Source organism: Meleagris gallopavo, chromosome 1 (assembly GCF_000146605.3).
Source record: "Meleagris gallopavo isolate NT-WF06-2002-E0010 breed Aviagen turkey brand Nicholas breeding stock chromosome 1, Turkey_5.1, whole genome shotgun sequence".
Taxonomy (NCBI): domain Eukaryota; kingdom Metazoa; phylum Chordata; class Aves; order Galliformes; family Phasianidae; genus Meleagris; species Meleagris gallopavo.
In genome coordinates, this window is record NC_015011.2 from 104,526,682 (window position 1) to 104,551,511 (window position 24,830).

At 38.1% G+C, this 24,830-nt stretch overlaps 3 protein-coding genes across 3 annotated transcripts in view; 2 read left to right on the forward strand and 1 right to left on the reverse strand.

Annotated features, from left to right (window-relative positions):
* Positions 1-8,076: 8,076 nt before the first annotated feature.
* Positions 8,077-12,694, forward strand: RIPPLY3 (ripply transcriptional repressor 3). Its single transcript, XM_031552366.1, has 3 exons — positions 8,077-8,142; positions 10,634-10,701; positions 11,914-12,694. Exons 1-3 carry the CDS (start codon positions 8,098-8,100, stop codon positions 12,059-12,061), a joined length of 261 nt encoding a protein of 86 aa, XP_031408226.1. The 5' UTR covers positions 8,077-8,097; the 3' UTR covers positions 12,062-12,694.
* An 8,223-nt stretch (positions 12,695-20,917) lies between these two features.
* PIGP (phosphatidylinositol glycan anchor biosynthesis class P) lies at positions 20,918-24,498 on the reverse strand. Its single transcript, XM_003202933.3, has 4 exons — positions 24,131-24,498; positions 22,642-22,714; positions 21,994-22,112; positions 20,918-21,476 (listed from the first exon to the last, which is right to left on the reverse strand). Exons 1-4 carry the CDS (start codon positions 24,210-24,212, stop codon positions 21,346-21,348), a joined length of 405 nt encoding a protein of 134 aa, XP_003202981.1. The 5' UTR covers positions 24,213-24,498; the 3' UTR covers positions 20,918-21,345.
* A 12-nt stretch (positions 24,499-24,510) lies between these two features.
* The window catches only part of TTC3 (tetratricopeptide repeat domain 3), a 62,822-nt gene continuing 62,502 nt past the window's right edge, over positions 24,511-24,830 (forward strand). The window contains 1 exon segment of the mRNA XM_031556852.1: positions 24,511-24,619. Within this exon segment, the coding sequence (XP_031412712.1) occupies positions 24,586-24,619 (34 nt within the window). The 5' untranslated portion in view covers positions 24,511-24,585.

The window sequence follows — 24,830 nt, forward strand, 5'->3', positions numbered from 1 at the left end:
AGGGGCGAACCGGCTGGGCGAGCCGTCGGCCGATCTGATTGGTTGCCATCGTCCGCTCTGATTGGTTGCCGGCGGCGGGAGGAGGTGAATGAGACTATAGCGGTCTGTCCTCGCGGCCGGCTGAGGCGTTCCGCGCTCTGCTAGCGCGTGCTATTGGGTGGGAGTGTTGTTTGATGCCACAGAATATGCGAGATTGTGCTTGGAACAACTTGGCAAGGGAAAAAAATCAATTAAAAAAAAAGGTTATCTTTAGGTCTCTTCTGACCCGAGCCACTCTGTGATTCAAGAATCACAGAATGGCCCAGGTTGGAAGGGACCTCAAGGATCGTGAATCTCCATCCCCCCTGCCACACGCAGGGCCCCATCCAACCTCCCCATTTAATACTAGACCAGGCTGCCCAGGGCCCCATCCAACCTGGCCTTGAACACCTCTAGGGACGGGGCATCCGCAACCTCTCTGGGCAGCCTGTGTCAGCACCTCACCACTCTCATAGTAAAGAACTAAAGATTCTGTGATTCTGTGATTCCGCTTAGCAGTGTAGCAGTGTAGCAGCTTATGAGCTCTGCTATGCAGCCCTGCATGTGTCATGTTCCTATCTGTGATAAGGCTGCAAATCGCAGGACTAGGCTCGTGTTTCTGCTATACAAATCTGTTTCTTATCCCATCAGCTGCATGAGATGGGTTATACAATAGTGCAGCTAGCAGATCAGCCAAGTGTAAGTATCTGTTACTTTTTTTTTCCATACAGAAACAAGGAATTATTCTCATTTTCCTCAGAAATGACTCCACTCTGCCACCTGACTTAATTTCAGTGCCTGCTGCATCTTCTGGGATCAGCATCTCCCAGTCACAAACATGGCAGGTGGAGCGATGGACCTCAGGTCCCATCTGTGCAACAGGACAGCCACCAAAAGGTACAGCAGCAACAAGATGACACACTTGTTTTCATCTGATTTGACTAGGTCACCGAATGAGAAACATAAAATCACTCTCCCAAGGGGCCTGTCATTGAACTGATGAAGAAGAGTGTGTTGGGGAATAAAATGATACAATGTGTTGTGTGCTACAGACACAGCTTGCCACTATACAGGAAGCCAAAACAACTTACACAAGGTATCTGCTGCTCCTCTAGCACAGGCATGAAAGTTACTGAGATGGTGAAGGATGAAGGATGTAGAGAGAAAAATGTATGAGGAGCAGCTGAGGCCCCTCGGTGTGCTCAGCCCAGAGCAAAGGAGCTGAGGGGAGGCCTGATGGCGGCTGCAGCTCCTCACAGGGAGCAGAGGGGCAGCGCTGAGCTCTGCTCTGTGTGACAGCGACAGGGCCCGAGGGAACGGCATGGAGCTGTGTCAGGGGAGGGGCAGCTGGGGGTCAGGGAAAGGGGCTGCACCACAGGGCGGTGGGCATGGAACGGGCTGCCCAGGATTGTGAGCATGGCACTTGCCAGAGTTAAAGAAGTGTCTGGACAATGCTCTGAGACATATTACATAATTTTTGCGTGCTGATATTTGGAGTCAGGATTTGGAGTCGCATCTTATGAATCCCTTCCAACTCAGGATGTTCCGTGATTCTATGATCAGCTTGATTCCAGTGGGTATTCAGTGCATGAGTGAAAAGAGAGGGGAAAAAGAGAAGAAAATGCCAAAAGGCTAGAAGAAAAATGGCACCAATGTGAATGTGGTTGGATGATATGTAACAAACATTTCCTGAACAGAACACAAAGCTACATTCTTTTTTATTATTCTGAACTCAAGGCCTGGTATGCACTCAGAAATTTACTAAAATAGCTATTCTAAAATCAGTGTTCTAAAAGGGTCGCTATTAACATCACAGTGGCATTTTAGATAAATAAGGAACACACTGGACCTGTGCATTTTGGCATGGGAGGGGAAAAAAAAAATCAAAAACACCATGAGAACTATAGTACCGTGACAACCTTTTTCTTTTTTTAAATCTACAACCACACTGAAAGCTCATCCAAAATGGCAGAAATCTCTGACATAATTTTGATTTCCATAGGGCATGTCTAAAACAGTTAACAGTTTCAGTTGAATAATCAAACAATTTAAACAGCTTCTTCCCTTCATCTCAAGCTGAAAAAGTATCAGCGTGGTGGCTCTGCTGCTATATTCCCTATATATATTCTATAGACATGGGCAACAAAATCTCTACTGATCATAATTTTCCATTATATACTGTTTCTTTATGTGGCTTTATCTTGCAGAGGAAGTCAAAATACTTACACAGGCACATCAAAAGAAGGAAAACAAGCAAAGTATACACAGCCTCAAAAGAAAGCTCTTAGCCTTGGAATTCACTTTCTCTGTAATAGTTCACTAGCACCCACTTTGCTGACCTTCAGAGCACACTGCAAAACACAACTGTTTATATAACCTTTGCACGATGAGCAACATACTTCGTTTAATCTTGCTGTATTCAATGACAGCACTGAATACAGTCAATTAGATTTTTATTTATTTCTCTATTTGTTTGGGTTCCTGGCACACGAGAAAACTGAGTCAAAATTTCATTATGCAGGGGAACCTAAAGCAGAAAAATATACATGCAGTCACTATTTTAAGACAGTGAAAGGTTGGAATATTCTCAGTGAGGATAATTTCAAGCCATAACTTTGCTGTCGGTATTCAGATTTTGATCATAGTGTACCTTAGATTTAATCGTGAAAAGCTCTGTTTAAAATGTTAAGTATTTTATATTAGGAAACATTTTTGTATTGTTATGAAATCAAGGTCATATACACACTAGGATATTTACTAAAATAGATATCCTAAAATAAGCATGTCAATCAGTTTCGCCATAAAGGAGGGTGGAAGGAAGCCTTGAAAAGGAACAGTGTGTAATATTAGCTCTCAGACTTAACGGAACACTTGCTTTTTTTTCCACACAGAATCAGAATGGCCCAGGTTGGAAAGGACCTCAAGGATCATGAATCTCCAACCCCCCTGCCACATGCAGAGACCTCATTTAATACTAGACCAGGCTGCCCATGGCCCCATCCAACCTGGCCTTGAACACCTCTAGGGATGGGGCATCCACAGCCTGTCTGGGCAGCCTGTTCCAGCACCTCACCACTCTCATAGTAAAGAACTTCCCTCTGAAGTCCAACCTAAATCTTCCCTCCCTCAACTTAAAACAACTTCCCCTTGTCCTGCTGCTATCTACCCTTTCACAGAGCACAGTTCACAGAAAGATGTTGCAAGATGTAGAAAACAGATGCACAGAGACATGAAATGGTTTACAAAGAAAATGAGGTAAACTCTGAATAAAGGGAATAAGCTAAATTTCAAATTTCTGCCTGCAGATGGGGAGGAAATAACCCCTTCCAAATGGGACAGAAAGACCAGCTTCAGTCTAGAGGAGTTAAGTCCATCTAGGCTCTCCCATATGACTCAGAACAGGGAGCCTGCACTGCCATGTAACATAAATGTTAAGGAGCCTTTTTTTTTTCCTTTTCTCTTTTTTTCCTTACTTTAAAATGAGTATTATGAAAATAGTTCTGATGTGCTTCATGAATGACTTTCAATTCATTTCTGAGGAGCTTTGTACACTATTAATGGCTCCAAATGTTATGATATGTTGTTTAACACCAGCTCATATTTATATCTGTAAATGCTGTAGAGTTATCCTGTTTCCTGTCTGTACCAATTCATTCTGCATATTATTTATTCTTGCAAATGCACATGTGCTTTCATTAAAAAAAAAAAAAACAAAACCCACAACTGAGTAAAGTGAGTTTCCCACAAAGATAAAAACCACAATAATTATCTTATGTTTCATTTCTCGCTTGATACGCTATCCTTAATTCCCTTAAAATCAGATCAAATCTGCCAAAGCTACTCTCAGGAAGTACTAGAAATGTGAAAAATAATCCCTGCTTCTGGGAAAAAGAGATAAGTAACAGTATCAATATTTTCTTTCCTTTGCCAAATACAGCTCCTCATATTGAAATTAAGTAAATTTCAAGATACAATTGTTCCTTTCAGTACCCAAAGGAAGCCTACAGGAAATCTAAAGAGGGATTTTATAAGGCAGTGTAGTGATAGGGCTTAATTGGAGGGGAGCCCAAAGCCCACCCACCTCAACCCCTACCATGGGCAGGGCTGCCCCCCACCAGCTCAGCTGCCCAGGGCCCCATCCAACCTGGCCTTGAGCGCCTCCAGGGATGGGGCACCACAGCTTCTCTGGGCAGCTGTGCCAGCACCTCACTGCCTGCTGGGGAAAGAATTTCCTCCTAACATCTAACTTAAATTTTCCCTTTTAGTTTAAAGCCATTCCTCCTTGTCCTATCACTATCAGACCATATAAAAAGTCAGTCTCCCTCCTGTTTATAAGCTCCCTTCAAGTACTGGGAAGGCCACAATGAGATCTCCCCGCATCCTTCTCCAGACAAAACAAGCCCAGCTCCCTCAACCTGCCTTCAAAGGAGAGGTGCTCCAGCCCTCTGTTCATCTTTGTGCCCTCCTTTGGATCTGCTCCAACAGCTCCCCATCCTTCATGTGTGGGGGGCCCCAGCCCAGACACAGTACTCCAGATGGGGCCTCATGAGGGCAGAGCAGAGGGGGACATTCACCTCCCTCTCCCTTCTGCCCACCCCTCTTTTGGTGTAGCCCAGGATACTGTTGGCCCTCTGGGCAGCTCACACTGCTGGCTCATGTCCAGCTTTTTGTCCAGCAAGTCTCTAGCAAAATATTAACTTATATTTTTCTACAATGTTACCAAGAGTTACATTAGATTACATTATAGTTCCATTAAGAAAAATTTTGTTGTTGTTGTTGTTGTTTTAAATTTTATAGCAGACTTGGTTTTGCAGGGCTTTATCATCAGATTTATTTGATGTAACTTTGTATCTTTCAGAGAGCTGTATTTTAGTAGCTCAGGCTTCAGTTCTGCGCTAATATCCTTGTTGGCAGGTTCTGTCTAGAGCTAGAAATCAATTATCCTCACATATGGATCTGATTGCAAGATTGGGACTGTAGGCATCAGTTGTGTAATGAACACTTCCTTTTTGACTATCAAGCTAAATTTGATCTAAACAAAACTAAGCTGATGTAATTATATATGTGTATTTAAGACAGTGATTTAGCAAGATAGTCAATTATAATTTAGGTTACTTATAAAGTTCGCCATTTTTTTCTTAGTAACCATGCTACTATTTGGCATACAATTTGTTATTTGAACATTACTCACCATATTGTTCATTCTAATAATTGTACTGATTTTGATACATAAATGTTAAAACTTATAGAGACTGTATACGTATTTTCTTCTTTGTGTCTTTTTTATTACAGATTTACAAATTCTACAAAGTATTTAAACACAGGACAGAGAAGGTGTTGTCTGAGAATTTTCTAATTCGTATTTTCAGTGCTTTCCGCAAGAGTGTTTAATGGATTTGATCTTTGAGTTTAAACTGTATCTACTAGTCACAGCAGAAATGGCTGTTACAAAAGTGGAGAAAATTAATGCGAAAGTTGGAGTTCAATAAATCAAATTACAGAAAATGTTACTCAAGACTACTTCAAAAACAGAAGTACATGTGCAGTGCTATTATTTCTATCAGCCAAGTAGCTAATAGCAACCATACAACTTGCATCAATGTAAGAAAATTAGTCTTTCAAATATGACATAACCTCTTCCCTGATGGACAAAGGTTATTTAATTAGAAGCAAAAATCCCATGTGCAAAGTTATGCCTTCTAATACAGAACCACTTCAGGGTAAAATTAAGTTTTTCAAGAAAGCATATCCAGTGGTCTTCATTTGTGAGTCCTGTCCTTTCACATTGACTGAACATGTGCTACCTTCAGCTGTATCAGAGCTTGAGAAAGAGCCATGAAGGTTTACGTAAGAAGTACCTGTCTCCTACAAAGAATTTTAGTGTCCATACAAAATGACCATTTTGATGGCTTCTCCAGCTCAGTCAGCTAGAAGGGACCTAATTTATACCAAATAATCAACAGATATTCCATGTTCACTAGACAAAATCATTTTTCTCTCTCTGGAAAGAAAGCTGACAGCATAAAGCAATTATACTTGGTAGCTCGATCTATTCTTTTTGTTGTCAATGCGTAAGCAGCACCAGAAGAAAAATAATTCAGCAAAGGGCTCTTACAATCCACTTGCATATCTGCAGTAGTTGCAAAATAAAGGAAACAAGTGAACTGTTGCAATGAACCTTAACAATGAAAACAGATAATGTTACCTATCAAGTAATAAATTGTACAATACAATGGGTAACTAGTAATTTTCAATACAAATGAAAACACTGGGAAGAAAGCTTGAACTAAGACAGTTTGTCTTAAAGCATATTGCATATTGTGAAATAAAACATGCCTCAAAGAAATGGTATTCATAACCCTTATTCCTTGATAGATGAAGTAATCTTTCTTGGCATAAAATTTCCTCTCCTTCCATCAAATAGCAAACAAATTAAAGGACTATCCCCAGAGTCTGAAGCAGGCACTAGGCCTGTCCTCTCACCATCACTGATTTTTGGTATCTTTTTGTGTTTTATAGTTAAAAGATGGAAAAGATTTCATTCACTGTAAAATTTACTCTGTAATTAAAATTCTCTTCAAGTCTCCATTACACTTCTTTAAGGCTGAATTCCGATGCATTTTCCCAAGTCATATAAGGAGTATAAAATGGCAACAGAAAGATAAAAGACACAATATTCAATGTGATTTGCTATCTTAAGTTTAATAAATAGTCTATTTCTCTATAATTGCTCTCACCAGGAGTCTGACCACATGAGAACAACATCTTTGAACTATTTGGAGGAGTCAAAAGAAAACTCATTAAGGATGTTTCTTTCCTTTTACCTGAGGCCATGTTTGTTTTAGGTAAGTATGCTTTGGGAGTTAAGATAAAGGAGGGGCTGAGAGGCCAAGACAAGCAGCCAGCCTGCCACAGAAACAGCAGGCTTTAGATCATCAAAAACCATGGAGGGTGCAGCTGTAGATTTCTTGCTCCGGGCTACAGTGGATCACATCTATCAGTGCTCCAGAGATGCCCAGCAACACTCACTCAATCCAAGAGAGCAGCCAGAGAGGTAAGGCAGAGACAGGCAGAGTTCCTTTCGAACTCCAGCAGAATTACTGAAAAAAATAGGATTTCCTTAAAACAGGAATCCTCTTAAAGGAGAGCTGTCTCTAAGCATAGCTGTCCCCTTTAAAATAAGACTATCAGCTATATCATAGTTAGCAGTAAATGGATTCCACCAAAAAGAACACGAATATGGTCACTTTAAAGACCGCTAAGAAGCTCAGACTGTAAGTACTATTTGAATGTAATAATTCGAGATTTGTGCAGAAAATGAAACACAATTTTTAAATTCAGAAACAGCAGGCAAAATAAGCTTCTGAAAACTTTTAATTTGGGACTGATGTTTTATTTGGTTTTCTGATATTTTATCCTTTTCAGTAAGGTATTTCAGAATATATTTGTATTTCTGAATATATTTGTAAACAAAAGCAAATGAATAATAAGCTTGCAATAACTGCTGTTTTTGTTTTTTTTAAAACTTATTTAGCTTTTGCATCTGATATAACTTTTCAATTTCCCCTATAAAAAAAATGGTAATTAGATCCAATCTCCCATGATACTTTAACGTTGTCTAATGAATAAATGATGAGGCACTCAGTGATCATAAGTAACCATTAATTAGACATAGTGCCAAAGGTGGAGTTACTTTTCATTTTGCAGCAGTGGTACATAAATAGAAAATACTTCAGTGAAATCTTAGAAGGAAATATTACCTTAGTTACAAATGTACAAGTGATTATCAAGTTTGTTTAATGAGATCATATACAGAAGACAGACCGATATTGCCATAGAAATCAGACTTACCAAATCAAAATGAGTCTTTTGCAACTTAGGATATTCTATGATTTTGTGATCAAAATGTGTTGAGAAAAAAAAAAAAAGTCACATTGCTTTTTTTTTTCAAAAGACTCCAGCAGACACTAATAAAAGAACTATTTTATGGGTATTCTATGGATATTACCACAGAGAATTAATTGTGGGAATGCTATTCTATCTTAATCTTTCAGCAGCCCTGTTTTATGGAGGCCCTGGATGCCCACAGCCAGGGATGGTGAAATGACAGAGAATCAACTAATGGTGAGGTTAAATTCTGGAGAAAATAATCCTTATCGAAAACAGGTGCAGGAATGAAAGCTATCTGAATTCAGCAAGCAAGGCTTGGTCTTTTAATCATTTCCTTTTTCAATTTCAAAGTACTTTCTTCAGCACAGACAAATGTTTCCAATTATGATGCTCCATGCATGGCAGTGTGTAAGAGTATCTCTACTCTCCTATCAGATATAGAATCATTATCAGCTCACAAGAGCTGCAGAAAACACTGTTTACTAAGACAGATTTAACATCAGTTTTTTTATTTCTTTACAAAAATAAGAATATTCTCCGTTTGAAATTTCCACACTGAATTCGTATTCTTGAAATTTTGCATAGAGGAGAAAAGATTTTGAGTGAAAATGATTTTGAGGTGAAATTTAAAAAAAATGCCTTCAGGTGCACAGTTGTATTGATTGAATTTTGAGATCTTTGAGAGGGATGTTGCTATAGCTAAAGCAGATAGAAAATCAACAGGAAAATCAATTTAAAAGCTCTTACTGGCAAACTCCTACTCTGAAAGGCCCACCAAATAATAACTATTTTTACTTATTCATTTAGGAAGATTTGTTAATTAAGAGGATAAAACTAAAGAGAGATATAAGCACATTCAACATAGGTCCCAGTACTGCAAACTTAAAAAAAATATATTGAAATGGTGCTTTGGTGCTTAGTTTTGAGCACACTAATGAGTTTTTGCAGCATCAGATTCACAGCTACATCTTCAACTTTTTTTCCCAAAGGATCAGCAGGTTAGGACAACAGCTTTCCTTAGCGTAAATCTTAAAAAGTTCACAATTTCTAACACATTCTAATACATGTAATGCCTTTTTTGTCATGTACTTTTTGTCTGCTGACGGTGGAGGCTATAGCTGTACAGATCTGCAGGAGTGCCATGCTTCTGGCAGGCACCGTGGGGAAACCCTGTGGAACAGCATCCTTCCCAGAAGCACCTGTAAATTTGCTAAGGATGAGAATTGTCCTGTTCTCACAGGAGATGCTCACTAATGCATAGGTACATCCCACAGCTGTGGAAAACAAGAGGCATCTTCTTCAGCAAATTACTGAGGTTTCTGACTGAAGTAGATTTGCAATTAATTGGCGTTATCAGGATGCTGTATGTCAGCCTGAAAAGTATATGTTTACAATGTATTTAATAAATACCAATTAATGCATATTTGATTTTTAAAAATATGTGTTCTGAATAAAAAATGGTAGAAAAACGGGTCAATAAAGGTAAAAAGACTATTTTAATTTTAACATAGGTGTGAAAGGAGAAAAATTGCATATGGTGTCTATTATTTAACATAGATATTACGATCACACCTACAATGTTCAGCCAGATCAGGAATCCATTCTACCAGGTGCTGTGGAAAAAAAGTAAATAAGTCTCTGCTTAAAAGCCAACATCAACCTTACAGGCTTGAGACAAGACATTTTGGCTACCAGACAGGCAGACATAGGAGAAAAGGGCCAACATGAAAGGTACAGAGGAAATTCTTTAAGATCCCTTTCATGATCTGTAACCAAAGGGTTTTTTGAGGCCCATCAGAATACTCATTTTGAAACCTACTTCCTCAGAAAAATGAATGAGTTGTTCTGACAGTAGCATAAGTCATCTTTGTTTTTTCCTCTTTTCACTAGCAGTTCTACCACAACAGGGTAAAATTTTACTATTTATGCAAAGTCAAGTTTATGCTAATAGTAATAGATAAGATATCTTATTTAATATATAGTAGAGAACACATGCTCACAAGACCAAGTTATAGGAAACAGTGACTTTGGGACATGTTTTCAGGTTTGCAGTCTTAATAAGATTTGGTAATGTTAACATTTGCAGATTCTTACTATTATTGTGAACTTATTTTGAAGGAAATTAGTATTTGCCAAATTTTGTATTGAAATTTAAAATTAATTTTTTCTGCCTAGTTTGTTCTATCAAAAATGCTTGCTTTTAAAATCAGTAAATAGAAATGTCAGGCACCAATTGTCTCTTGACTTAACTGCTTGGCCTCTTAATGTGCTTATGGGATCTCTGACAACTAAGCTTGCTTAGACTTGAACATTCCATCTCCAATCTGCTGGTTAGTATAGATAGAGGTGTATCTTATAATACCTTAAACCCCCCAGTCTCTTAAACTGGCTGAAAATCCTCTTCTTTCAATCACTGAAGTTCTGTTTAGTGGCATTACTAGACCACCAATCTAAAAACAGATATTCTATACAGTCTTCAGCAGAATGTACAATACTTCATAGCTTTATGATTCATACAACATACAAGTTGAAATGGTTTGTTAAATGCACAGCTATGGGCAGCCTACGGGCACAAATGATACCTGGAGAATTTTTAGTTGGAATAAAAAAACTCAGAACATCAAAGAAAGAAACATAGTCATATAATTTTACAGTTGTTTGTAGAAGAAAAGAGTGAAATCTTCATTTTTAACCTATTCTATATAATAAGCGTGTCTCTTTACAGTCACAACCAGATGGTCAGCTAACAAATTTTAGATCAAAAGGAGCCCTGGGGTTTCAACATCCAGTGAGGTGAGTTAAATACTATCACTTGATTCAGGGAAAAAACATGTTGAAAGAAAATATTTCTTCTAGGGAAAAGTATTTGTCTCTGGAGTGTCTTTTTGTAATGGTGCATTTTAACAACTCACCAAAATCTGTTGATATTTATCTTCCCACAAGGAAAAATGCCCAGGCTGAACAGAATCTGAAAGAATACTCCAGTAATGAAAATAAGAAAAAAGTCACCTTAAAAAAAAATCTTACTTAATCTAACTTGTATCTGCATATAATATATAATAATATAATAATAACATATAATAACTTACATGTTATTCCAAATTTACAAATGCCAAATAATGAACATGAGCAGATACTAATGCTGTGTGATTTGTTACATATAATTATCTTGAGTCTGCTGAAATTTGCTCTTTAATAAAAATTGAATTCCAGGTAATCTTTTCCTCTAATTCCTATTCTTGGAGGAATTACAAGTCTTTCCACTCCCATTTAAATTCTGTATGGTATAATGATATAGAAAGTCCTGATGTGAACTTCTAATTACAAGAGGAAAATTAACAGAAAATCCCTCTTTTTTACAAGCAAATTTTAAATTAATTGAAAACTGGCAAAAGTGGAATGAAGAAATAGATGTGCACACATACGCATGCAAAACTCATGAACATGTGCAAAAAGACCAAATAAAATTTTGCTTTAGTGGAAAAACAGGTGAAAACCTGAAGTGTAAATTAATACACATTCAAGAAAATTTTAAAAAAAAAAAAAACAAAAAAAAAGGAATTTTGAAATAAATCTCTTCCAGCTGAAGACACTAAAAAAAAACTAAGATCAACCTCTGTGCAACAGGCAACCTACCCCAATCTTAATCTGGTGTCTTAATCTTAATTCCAGAATTACAAAACATTCTTCGACCTTCTTGCAGTCACACAGGACACTTCCATGTACTGTGCTAAAACAAAACAAAAAATCTCAAGCACAAATTGCTGCCCTGTCAACACATTATCATGGAAGGACCATAGATAAGTACATTACAAAATATGCCCAAAGCAACTGAGGTAATTTGAAGTTAATAGTACATTTTAGTCAGCAACTGTTATTTTAAAGGAGAAGGAGCCCCAGGATTTTTCTGCCTTCAGAGAAAAAAAATAAATAGATTGTAATAGCCAAGCTAGGTTAGCTGTCTCATGGTTTTAATTTTTCTCTTTCAATATGTTTTCTTATCAGACTTTATTTGCCCAAATCCAAATGCCAAAAGTTTCTTAACAACATTGGAGAGAAGGTTCTGGCTAACTTTCCAGTACAAGCAACAATTCACTTCTACAATGATGACACTGACTCTGAAGAAGATGAGGAAGAAACCAGTTCAGCCTAGTTGCTAGCCTTTCCAAATACATAATTAAAAAATTAAGAAAGGAACTAAGAGGAACTGTCAAGAATGTCTGAGCAAACATCTGACTGACAAAGAAGCACATCAAAGCTCATATGAAGACTATTTATAGCTAACTAACCAAGAAGAATGAGTCAATGCAACTGGAAACAGAGGAAATCCTTTTTGTGTTTAAAAGACTTTTAAATAAAACCTTGAAACTTTACTTAAAGATCATAATGTTTTCAATTGTGTTGGTTTAAACAACAGTTGGATTAAGAACATGAAGAACATGGCATTTAGTTACTTTCTTTTACATGCAGCATGAAAATAAACTGGTTATGGGGCAAAATAATGTAATACAAAATCCCAAAATAAACCAAAGGCTTTGAACCACGATGTTTCTAAGAATTTAAGTGAGAAATGATTTCAAATGCAAAGAATATTTTATATTATTTCTGCGGAGCACATTTATTCTGATTTGAACACTGTATGTCAGACTAACCTAATTCATTTCAACTTCCCTGTCAGGACAAGTTAAGTATGACAGTCTTGTGATGTCTTCTGTTTTTCTCAGACTTTCCCAGTCTGATCAGAGAAGTGTCTTTCTGTCAGTCAGAAAAGTCAATAAATGGCACATTAAAACACATGTTATGTATGGTTGTTTTGGTCTTATTTGTTACAACATTCTAAACATATTTCTACAGTCTAGTGTGCTTGAGTCTACGATTTTAATACGACTGACTTACTGTAGATTCCTATCTGGTGTGTATCTTACCATTTTGATATTTCTTTTACACTGATATTCAGAAAAACTTAAATTACTCATTTTCAAAAGCATCATTGCTGTAACTGACGATGTCAATGCATCTATTCCTACACAGTTAATCCATTAGGAAAGAAATAAGAGCTTGTTATAACCTCTTTTGTTTAAGCTTTTTTTTTTGCATAAATAGTATGTGCTCAGGGAGTCAGTCGTTACTTGCGTTGCTATGCCAGGATTTTTTTACATAGCGCAAGGATAAGGAGTTGGGCCACAGTATGCTTCAGAATTATCTCTAACTACAACTGTGATACTTTTCCCAGAGAAAAGGCAAAAGCAGCATCCAAGGTTCTTGACCTATACTACTCTTGGTGGTGTAGATAAGGCCAGATGGTTATAAGCTTGTCAGATATTCCTCTTCATAGAAAATATTATCAAACAAAGCTAGAGTATTATGGATTGTAAGTCTAGCAAAGATTCCAAATGAGCCATCACATTAGAATGGAAGATCTTTTACTTTCTCAGAAACTCCATTTACAAACTAGGGAGTGGATCTATTAACTAAATTTACACAGGGAGACAGCATCTTGTAATAAACATAATTACAATAACTAGATTAATTTGTAAATCCCAATATGACAAATGAAAATTCAGCTTTTTGACACTTCACTCATTCATCATCTCCAATATATTCCCTTCCCAGCAAATGGAATTGCCACATAGACATTCTGAAGGTCATAGAGATTGTAAGATTATGTATGGACCAGTTTCAACATTGTAGGCTTGTAGCTCATTTAAGCTAGAAGAACGTCCAAGATCACTTAGTTACAATGATGTACTTCCAATGCTGGCCAAATTATTGTACACTGAGCCTCAACTTCTTCCTTGCCAGAAGCTCTTATTCTCAGTTGGGTTCAGTCAGAACATCTGATGTTTCTGCCCTCACTTTCTGAGTCCTGAGCACTTCTCACCTTTTAAGACACTTCTGTGTGCATCCACACTGTTGTTTTTCTCTCACACAAACCAAGCTGATATTGCTAAAGTGCTCAGAACTCCACTGATGTTTACTGGAATCTAGAGGGATGTGCTGAGTGTTCTATCTACCTCCATTGTGAAAACGGTTCAGTAGCTTGGTAGTTGTCTCACATCTCCACACTGAGCAGTGCTCCCTAACAAACACATTACACTGAAGAGCTATTTGCATTACACAGATGATGTCATCAAGTAAGGACCCATAATGCAAAATAACAAACTAACAGAAACATTCTGCAGGTTCTTCCTTACTGATCCTTAACATTCTGTAAGGCTATGCTGCCTGTAACTTTGCCCTACACAGTTTCTCTGTCTGCCCTGAAGAAGCCCAACCGTGGACTACGTCCATCTGGCAAGATTAGTACATTCTTGTAGGCACAGTCATCCAGCAAGAGCAAGTGTTTAGATTGTTGCAGGATAGGAACGAGGATCTAATATCTGTAGGGCTCAAAGACATAAACAGAGGGCAGTCTCAGTTGCAAACAACATTAGTCTTCCTACATTAAGAAGAAGTTTTGAGTCAGAAAGATTTGCATCAACAGGAGGGACTACATGCTACTGGTCACCTACACTAAAGTTACCATGTTTTCAAACAGACAGAGCTTTTGAAGATCTGTATCTGGAGGTAATACCCTATTCTCACTATCAGCCTATCGTCCTCAAGACACTCATTTCCTTTGTGTGGAACTCTGTGATCCTGCTCTGCATTCTCACCAGTTAGCAGCCAACCAGCTTACAGTGGGCAGGGGTCTCACTGAAGTCTGTAAAAAAACATCCTGGACAACATACAAGCAGTATGCCAGAACAAAATGATTTTTGGTTGGAGAAGATTTTGAGAAAATGAGAGCATCGTTTTCAATGTATTACTTTTCAGGAGTGTTGACACAGGACCTTTGACAAAGAAAAAAGATAACAAGAATGTAGACTAAGCAAACAACAAAGCAGATCAGAACTTTTCAACCTGGGAGATGTGATTGAGTATACAAGTCTAGTTCTGAACACCTGAGAGGTTTGCAGATAGCAGAGAATGACTGACCATGAGATGAAAATAGTAAACAGCAAGCGTAAAACAAAAGAGTACTCTATCCAGCCTATGATTATGCTGTGATGTTGCTGAAACTAAGAGTTTATTTACTTAAAAAAAAAAGGTAAATGAGTGACTATCATAAGCAAAATACAAAGATCTGGTTCTAAAGTTTCCTGACTCACACTGTTGCCGACTGGGGAAGAATTACGGAGAAATGTTGCTAGCTTCTTGACCAATTTTTGTGCTCTTACATAGACACGCACACTACTAGCCAGTGCTAGAGAGAGGACGTTAGCTAAATTCGCTTTTGGTCTCACATGCAGCATTCTCACATGGGCCACATCCTGGCCCATTTGATGTAGGTGTAGTTTCAATGACACAAGCAACTGCTGTTGCAAATTCATACCTTTGAAACAAACAAAAAAATAACTGACAACTTTAAAGAAATGTGTTCCTCAGAAGAGTAGAACAAACTTTGCTATTAGGAAAATGCAACTGGATGATAGACAACCATCTTACCAAAGGTAGTTGGAAATACAAAAATAAATCACCTTACACATATGCAGCAGTCTGATAGCATTATATCAGCAGGCACTGATTCAGTTTCTCAGTACCACTCTGACTACATCCCATTTGCTTTCCCTTTTATCATCGAATTCCACTTTCAAATTCAGGTAATACAACTATACTATTTTCATTACTGGTAATATTTAGCTACAGTTATTAGTGGAAGCCAAATTATATTATTCTTTTCCTCATCATGCCAGCAATTTTTTTTGTGTGTGTGTGTGTCAGATGACTCTTCATCTCTTTATGTTAGAATGTCAACATAAACTTATCTGCACCTTTAAAATGTGCATTGTGATCTGTTACCTGTTTGGTAATGACTAAATAAGGACTAAAAGTGAATCAATTATAGCAACCCTGCTGCTCAACTGCAGTTAACTTCCAGTTTTCAGTTCCAGTTTGTTACCTCATCTGCAGTTTGACCTTGCAAAGTTTTCAGTGACCTTAGAATCATCCATCAGTTCCAGGAAAAAGATAACAAAGCATCCCCAAATAATGACTTTATCATGAGCGTACTACTTCAAAGACAAGGCTAGTACTACCTTACAGCTTAATTTGTTGGCTCTGAATCTTTGTTTCACAGAACTTCCGACAGTAGTTCCATAACTGTAATGTTTCCAGCAAACGCTACCTTTTATTTCCACTGTTTGTTTAAAATTAAGAAAGCTGGAAATTGAATGCTGGACAGATACATAGACAAGGTCTATGATTTTATTTCTACTGTATGTGTTCATGTGAAAAGTCAAAAAAAGTGTATTCACCAAACAGTCTTGAATCCTATCTCCTTAAAAGCTCTTTTAAGACAAACTTGTGAGGGATACATATGTCTAAGGGAAGCATATCCATCATATGACGTAATATTTTCTAAGAGTTATTTTTTTACACAGTAATAGCTATTTTTCCTTTCAGCCAAATTATCATGGAAGCTATTTTCTTTCTTTTTTTTCCCTGAACTGTATTTGTACTGAGAGAATAACATCATCAACAGCACTGAATTGCTACAGCTGAAACGAGGTAATCTTCTCAACAGTTGTTTTTATGAGCTCTGGAGACAAAATCTATCCCAAGCACTGGAACACCTATCATTTAATGACACTCCACACAGCCATGATTTCTAAACTGGATCAGCTACTTCTAGGTTCATAATTAAGTTGAGGCATCAACTGTGCAGCATACAAACAAAATCTACTTTGCAATGTTTCTGCAAGGAAACTGTCAGAACAAGATGATTGTTTCCAAAACTACCTCCTCAGACTACAGTTCATTTCATGAATAGAGAGAGAAATACAAAAACAAAACAAAACAAAACAAAAAAACATTGAATTTATTTTACAACTGACTGGAAATGTAACAGTACATCAGCAACCAGAACATTTCATTAAGTATTTTAGCCACTCAGACTCAAGCACCAAAGTAAAAGATGCATTATGGAACAAAGCATGTTTACATAGAAATTATTTATTAACTATTTTCTTTGTGAATCAGAAATGCTTTATCATTTACATCCATAAAAGAAAGTGAAGCCCGTATAAACTGCCTGGTAAAGAAAATATTCAAAAGGATTTTTTTTTTTAAATGTTTGAAAGGGCTTTTTGTCTTAATTGCTGAGCCTCTCACAGTATCTGTAGGTGGGAACTTCAACACGGATTTGAAATACTAGAGAAACATTGCTCTGTACGAGGGCAAACATCTCGAAGTTTCTTAGCACTCTTACCAAACTGAATTGATGCAGGGACAGCCAAGACACTGGTTTGTTACACTTTTCTGGGCCAGAAAGGAGAAGCAGTGGAGAATAGGAAAAAAAGACAAATTCTGTTTAGGTTACCTTACTGTCACTTCCACCCTCACATTTATCACAGGATGGTTTGTTCTACAGTTATGGTCGCTTCTCTTCGTGACACTTGCCTCACTTAACTTACAGCAGCATCTTAAGGCCCACAGTAAAGGAATGACAAAACCTACTACCTTACCCCCACTCTCTTTCCTCGTGTACTTGCCTCTACTTGTGAGATGGCATATTTCTTTTTGTTTCCTTTTCTTATTTCAGTCACTCTATCTGCAGGAGCAATAAACAACCAAAAAGCATAACTATGCTATCTTTTCATATATTTTACTCTGCATGCTTTGTGCCTTTGAACTTCATAACTGAGCATTTTCCTCTTCCATTACTGCTGACTCGGAAAACGGAAAAATAAAACAGAAAAATACTTCTATTAATGAAATGTGTTAAAAAAAATGCTGTGGCTACACAGAGAGTTTAGCTCTGCCACCACTTCAGATGCAAATATTAAGTATTCAGTATTCGGTACAATGCAATGCAATAAAAGTCCAAAATCCAAGATAAACTCATGGAAATTATTGAATAAGAAAGGCTATTCCCAATGTTTCTTATTCAGTGTTTTTCAACTTTAACGCCATAAATATTATGTGTGTTGTTACTATCCTTCCCTCCACAGCTTTTTCATCATTACATAAATTTGGCAACCACAGCACTATTATTTTCTTTGACTTTCAATCTTTTTGAGTTTGAAGCACTCAACCTTTGTGATTTTTTTATTACATATCTATATATAGGTACAGATACCATCTGAGGGGAACCTGTCTTATGAAATGAAGGTTATACAAGATATGTAAATTCTCATCAGTCTCCAACACAATAAAAATGTAGAAAAAAAATGAGAAGTGGCATCTTTTCTTTTCTTTTTTTTTTTTTTGTTAGAACGGATGGAGCAACTTTAAACATTACTACCGGTTGTGCTAGAAAAAGATGCCATCAAAAGTCATAAGGGTGAAAGAGGGGGCAAGTTTAGCTCTTGCTTTTATTTATTTAGGTTTAGTGTCAGTCTGAGAAGAATGGATACCCGATATCCAAAGTCTTTAGAGATGTATGTTTTGTAAAGAAAGGCACTATTACCAACACATTTCAATCATTTCAGATCTTCTTCGAACACTAAAACTTGAGGCAAATCCATAAAAATCCCTCTAAATAAGGGTAGCTGAAGCGTACTGTGTATTTACAAAAGATGGAACCTCTCTTCTTTATGCTGATGGAGTTGCATCTTTCACTTAATTTCAGCCATAGGCAGATGATGAAATGATGAATCCCAATCAAAACACACATATCCCTCAGCAAAATGCATTTATTATCCTCTACATACACTGTGTTACATAGTTTTATTTTGATCACTGAGGCAATTTTTGAAGAGTCAATTATGATTCGTAAGTTGAAGAAAAGGTCACTACAGTGCCTTTGAAGCACTGCTACACAGGAATGACAGAAAAGCAAAGATTGAGTTTCATGCCTGCAAGTTTTACTTAAACAAATGGCCCCAGTTTGCCTACACACTTAGGTGCCTCTGTTAGTTTTCCCATAATTGTGAGGTCAGTAGTTAAATGAAATGGCAGATTCATCACTGATACAATCTTTGTCCAAGGTTTACAGTCTGGTTCATTTGTGTGCTTTCAGGGCTTGGGGACATTTTCCAGTAGCTTTTCTTTATCCTGAAGGGATTTGAGTATCCTTGACAGGGAACTAAATTAATCCTTACATTAAATGGTAACAGAAATGTGGCCTTCACTAGTTGTCAATTTAGAATTAAAAACGAAATTGCTTTCTCAAGAAGCAATAGGAACATGGGACACAGACATTCCAAATTTCCAAAAAAAAAAAAAAGATTACAGTCAATAATTCAGTGTCTATAACATGAATCGAGAATTGACAGAAGAGTAAATACATCTTCATGTCTGTTGATCATAAAACCTTGAATTCATCTTACAGGTGGCTATTTCAGCATGCAAATTAAAATTAATCGAAGGGCAAAAATGGGGCTGGAGAAATAATAGTAACTGAGAGCAATCTGAAAAACAAAGCAACATCAAGAAGCCTACAACTTTTAAGCAAATAAATATTTTACTAATTAGCAGTCATGAAGATGAGGTACAAATAGTCATTATTATGAAATGCTCCCAAACAACTATATATCTAAAATCTGCTATTTCAGAGTGAAAAGTCAAGATGCATTTTGTTCTTTAACTAAGAAGGTATTTTTTCTCATATCCGCAATACTTTCTTTTTTCTTTGAACACAGTTGGAAAGAGTAGCAAATTACTAAAGACTTGGTTACTAGTAGAGCAAGGAACTACAAATTTCATATTCATACCAAACTAATTGATTGTTATCAGATCTTAAAACTTCTCATGGGAAGTGATAGTTATTTTGACTGATTTCTAAAGAACTAGAATGTACTTCTTTACACACACATTTTCAAAAATTCATTACTCTCTTTTATTGAAATAGAGACATTTTAATATTAAATTCTTTGCTGCTTGGAAGTTGTTCTATAAACTTGTAAAATAGTGAAGATCTTGACAGGGATCTCTTGGAAAGAGTCCAGCGGAGGGCCACAAAGATGGTGAAGGGCCTGGAGGATCTCCCCTATGAAGAAAGGCTGAGTGAACTGGGTCTGTTTAGCCTTGAGAAAAGACGACTGAGAGGGGACCTGATCCAGGTCTATAAGTATCTGAGGTGTGGGGGGCAGAGTGGTGAGGCCAGGCTCTTTTCAGCAGTGTGTGGAGACAGGACGAGGGGAAACGGCCAGAAACTGCAGCATAGGAAGTTCCGCACAAATGTGTGCAAGAACTTCTTTATGGTGAGGGTGACAGAGCACTGGAACAGGCGGCTCAGAGGGGTTGTGGAGTCTCCTTCTCTGGAGATGTTCAAGACCCGCCTGGTCACCTACCTGTGTGACCTGGTGTAGATGTGCCAGTCAACAGCAAGCTGAACATCAGCCAGCAGCATGCCCCGGTGGCCAAGAAGGCCAATGGCAACCCGGCTTGTATCAGAAAAAGCAAGGCCAGCAGGACTAGGGAAATGTTTGTACCCACGTACTCAGCTCTGATGAGGCCATACTTTGACTACTGTGTTCAGTTTTGAGCCCCTCACCACAAGACGTTGAGTTGATGGAGAGCGTCCAGAGAAGGGCAACAAGCTGGTACAAGGTCTAGAGTACAAGTCTCATGAGGAATGGCTAAGGGAAACAGGCTTATTTAGCCTAAAGAAAAGGAGGTTCAAGGGAGATTTCATTAATCTCTACGACTACGTCAAAGGAGTTTGTAGCAAGGCAAAGATCAGTCTCTTCTCCCGGGCAGCAAGCAACAGCACAAGAGGAAATGGCCTCAAGTTGCGCTAGGGAAGGTTTAAATTGGATATGAGGAGAAATTTCCTTACATAAAGGGCTTTGAATCACTGGAACGGGCCACCCAGGGAAATAGCTGAATCACCACCCCTGGAGGAATTCAAAGATGGGCAGATGTAGTGGTACACTCAGCAGTGCTTGGTTAACTTAAGCTTTGAGGTCTTTTCCAGCTTAAATGGATTCCATGATGTGATGAGTAAAGAATTACGTAAAGAAAAACCAAACAATATACACACCCTGTACCCAGAACAAATCTTACTGAACCACAGGAACACTGCTAACCTTAACAATATTTACAGTTTATTAATATTTACAAATGAAAACTGTACATTTACAATGTAAACACTTTAACTTACATTAAAAAAAGTCTCAAGCATTTGACGAACAAAACACATTTGCTTTCTTTGAACACAATGAAAAACAGAACTAAGCCAGGTCCTGAGTGGGAAATTTTAAGTAGTAACCTACAACTATTATAATGTAATTTTAAAAATCAACAAAATGGTTAAATTAATTAATGTGCCATAATTCTCATATTAATGCAAGATGAAGCCACATCAGTGAAATGTATGTACATAAATTTTGCTAGAAACGCACACAAAAAATGCTTTATTATACCATGAGAAGAAGGTTTCTTTCAGCAACGAGAAAGATATGTTATGTAATGTTTCTCATAATTTTTTGTTCAGACAGGTCTTAGTAACTACTATCTGTTATTGAAAATTCCTTTTTCAGGTAGGAAGAACATTCTGTTTACTTCACTGATGGGAATATCCTTCAGTGCTGGAATTGCTTCTTCTTGAAATTTCTTTTGTTGTTGCTTTTTAGCATAGTTATCTACAGGAAACAATGAAAACATTCCACATATTAAAGAAGTTTTTTTTCTGCTTTCAATAAATGTTACATAATGCAATGTAGCTACTACAAATACTATAAATTTAGTTACTGAACGATGCTGAAAACCCCATCTTCCAAACAGAGCAAGACCCACATCCCATCTGCCATACAAACTCTTAGGTTGCCACTAAGTGAGAGGATGATATGAGAGATATGTACATGCCTGGATACATATCTAAGACCTGTTTCTCTAATGTTGTCTGCTTTACTAATATGGTACACTTTACCACTTGGAAATTACTGCCATAAGGTAACAAAGAAGCAAAAGTCAGGCTTGTGGGAGATCTTTTCACTCTGGTCCTTAAGTATTTCCAAGAACTTCTCTTCTATGTTAAAATATTTGAAAGCTTAAAATTTGATTTATATTATTTATACCTACATATGTATATTTACAGAAATTATCAGTTAAGTATAAAAATCTTAGGAAAAACAAGAAATCCCACACAAAAAAGATTACCTGTAATAGTATGCGTGGAGTTAAGTGGAGCTGTACTCATCATGTTAATACCAAAAAGTAATACATAACCAATTCCTACAGCAACTAATAAATACGCTGGCAAAGCAACTGCCCAGTACCTGAGGAAAAAGATTTTCAAGATTATATATTTTCTAGTAACAAATGTATAACGATTTAACAGTTTTAATGTAGTGGCTATTTTATCTAATACAAACTTTACCAATGGGTGAAGAAACAACACTTCTGGGTATGGATCATGGCTTCCCCCAGGAAAATACCTGACTACAGAATCAGTGTAACTACTTTGGTATAAACCACCAAATAGATTCATTTACAGAAAGTTTTTACTTTTTATATTTACAGTTTAAAGTCTACTGTATGTTATTCAACAAACTCTATGAAAACAAAAATTCAAACTTATCATAAAGCATCAAAATACTACCATCCCTCCCAAGACACAACAAGAAATTTTTATTTTAAATGCTTATCCACATAAAATAATGTTTCACAAACATTACAGTTCCTTTAGAATCAGAAAAAAAACATACATATTCTAAAAACAGTTTCACAGTTTCTTATCTGGAAATCATTACATATACCCAGGCTTAACAGTTTGAGGCTGAACTTAAGAAATAAGCTTGAACTTACTTTTGAGGCCAGTATGTTAGTCCCAATGAGAAGAGCCAAGTCTCAGGAACGTATGCCCAGATAAGATACAGCACTGCACAGAAAAATGAAGAGTCAAAACAGTTCAAACAATACCGTTTTAGACCTCCTTCTTAAGTTTTTAGAGCAATACTCTCATACTGGGATATACTGAGACTACTTTGCTTTAGTCAATTTAAACAAAAATAGCTCTACTAAAATATGGTAGAATACCATCTCAGAAAAATCTTGTCCAGTACAGGGATAACATTTTATAGCCACTTATACAATAACACTTTTATATTTGCTTTAACATTTTGAAAAAACACAGAACATCCTGAGTTGAAAAGGACCCTCAACTATCGTCAATTTCTGAAAGTACTGTCCAAATTTGCTTCTCAAATACTGGAAATACTTCCTGACTCCTTGTAAGATAAAATCCAATTTCACATCAACAAAAACAATGCTGAGGGATTTTACTCCCCACCAACAAATCCAGTAAAGTTCAGCAGAACGTGATGAAAATAGGTTAGCAGCTAAGCAGTGACAGAAGCTACATTAATGCAGCAGCTTCCTGTGGGAAGAATGGAAGCCAACTTACTTCCTCTTCTACTTCTCTCCTAAAGGTGAGAAAGACTTACAAAAGACCAGCAACTCTAGCATATAAGATATCCCCAGTGAAATGCTAAGGCAGCTGTCACAAGAGCAGCAAAATGTTGGTGTAACCCTGATCACTTTCCACTGCTGTTAACCAAATTGACCTGCTTCCTTTCTCCAGTGTTTAGGTGAGGAAGGTTTTTGCATCCCCTACAAAGACAGCCTGAGAGCTGGGGCTGTTCAGCCTTGAGAAGGCTCTGGGAAGACTTAAGAGTGGCCTATCAGTCTCAGACGGGGGCTGTAAGAAAGAAGGGGACATGCTTTAGCAGGTCTATTGTGATGGCACTGTGGGAAATGGTTACAAACTAAAAGAGGCTTAGATTGGATATTAGAAGTTTGTTACAATAAGGGTGGTGAGGCACTGGAGCAGGTTGCCCAGAGAGGTGGTGGATGCCCCATCCCTGGAGACACTGAAGGTCAGGCTGGATGGAGCTCTGAGCACCTGATGGAGCTGTGGGTGTCCTTGTTCTTTGCAGGGGGTTGGACAAGATGGCCTTTAAGGGTTCCTTCCAACTCAAACAAGTCTACGATTCCCACTCCTCTCCACAATGGTTACTATGCGGCAGCAATACATATAATTCAGACATAAGATTTACTAAAACTAGACTGCAGGGGAGTTTTAAACTGTAATATGAAAGACAGCATAAAATTGTAAAAGAAAGACAAACCACATTAGAATCACAGAAGGTAAAGTATCAACCCACAGGCCTGGGAATTAATGCTGACTCCTCCTCTGTGGGCAGTTCAACATTAACATCACCCTTCTGAGACGGCCTTGCTAGAATTTCATTTGTCCCATAAGCAAAGCAACAATTTCAATACCCAGCATACTTACTAAAGCCAAACCAAGATCCCAAAAACAGAGCAAATCCGTATATTGCCCTTTCGGGCAGCGGGGCTGGAGAGTTCTCCACCATACTCACTGGTCCTTCCCTTTAACTCAGGGAAGAAACCAACAACGGTAAGAAGAAACCAGAAGGCTCTCACAGAGCAAGGACAGGAAACCAGGCAGCCCGAACCGCCCGGCTGGCTACAAGGCGGCAACCCCAAGCACCGCTGCCATAGGGTGGCGACTGCGAAGAGGGCAACGGCACCCGGCTAGCAACACGTGACTGCACCGTACAGCCTGAGCGACCGCTATCATACAGACCCTCTCCCGCCCCCCCTTCTCAAACCGGAAGGCGCGAGAGGAACAACACCCAGCCTTACTCTTCACCCTGGATATCGCGAGCCTACCAGGCCGCCTCCGCGCATGCGCAGTCAGAGGCGGCGGGCGCGGTTAGCGAGCGCATGCGCACTGCCCGCCAGCGAGCGGCAGTTGGAGGTTGTACGGAGCTGCGAGCGCAGCGCTGAGGGGCGAAGGGCGGGCGGTTAATCGGTCGATTCTGGTAGGGGCTGGTGAGTGGTTACAGTGGTAGGTGCGGCCCTTTCATCCACGCCAGACTCCTGTGCCTCTTTCCTTGCAGCGGGAGGGAAGGGCTATCGCCATCTCTCTGCAGCCCCCAGCTGGCTGACGCCCGGGGTGGGGACCGGCG

Coding starts and splice junctions, on each gene's coding strand:
- RIPPLY3 (XM_031552366.1), top strand. CDS start 8,098: ATGCCCACAGCCAGGGATGGTGAAATGACAGAGAATCAACTAATG. Junction 8,143..10,633: donor TGACAGAGAATCAACTAATG/GTGAGGTTAAAT, acceptor GTCTCTTTACAG/TCACAACCAGATGGTCAGCT. Junction 10,702..11,913: donor GGGTTTCAACATCCAGTGAG/GTGAGTTAAATA, acceptor TTTTCTTATCAG/ACTTTATTTGCCCAAATCCA.
- PIGP (XM_003202933.3), bottom strand. CDS start 24,212: ATGGTGGAGAACTCTCCAGCCCCGCTGCCCGAAAGGGCAATATACGGA. Junction 22,715..24,130: donor GGGATCTTGGTTTGGCTTTA/GTAAGTATGCTG, acceptor TTTTCTGTGCAG/TGCTGTATCTTATCTGGGCA. Junction 21,477..21,993: donor CTCCACGCATACTATTACAG/GTAATCTTTTTT, acceptor TGTTTCCTGTAG/ATAACTATGCTAAAAAGCAA.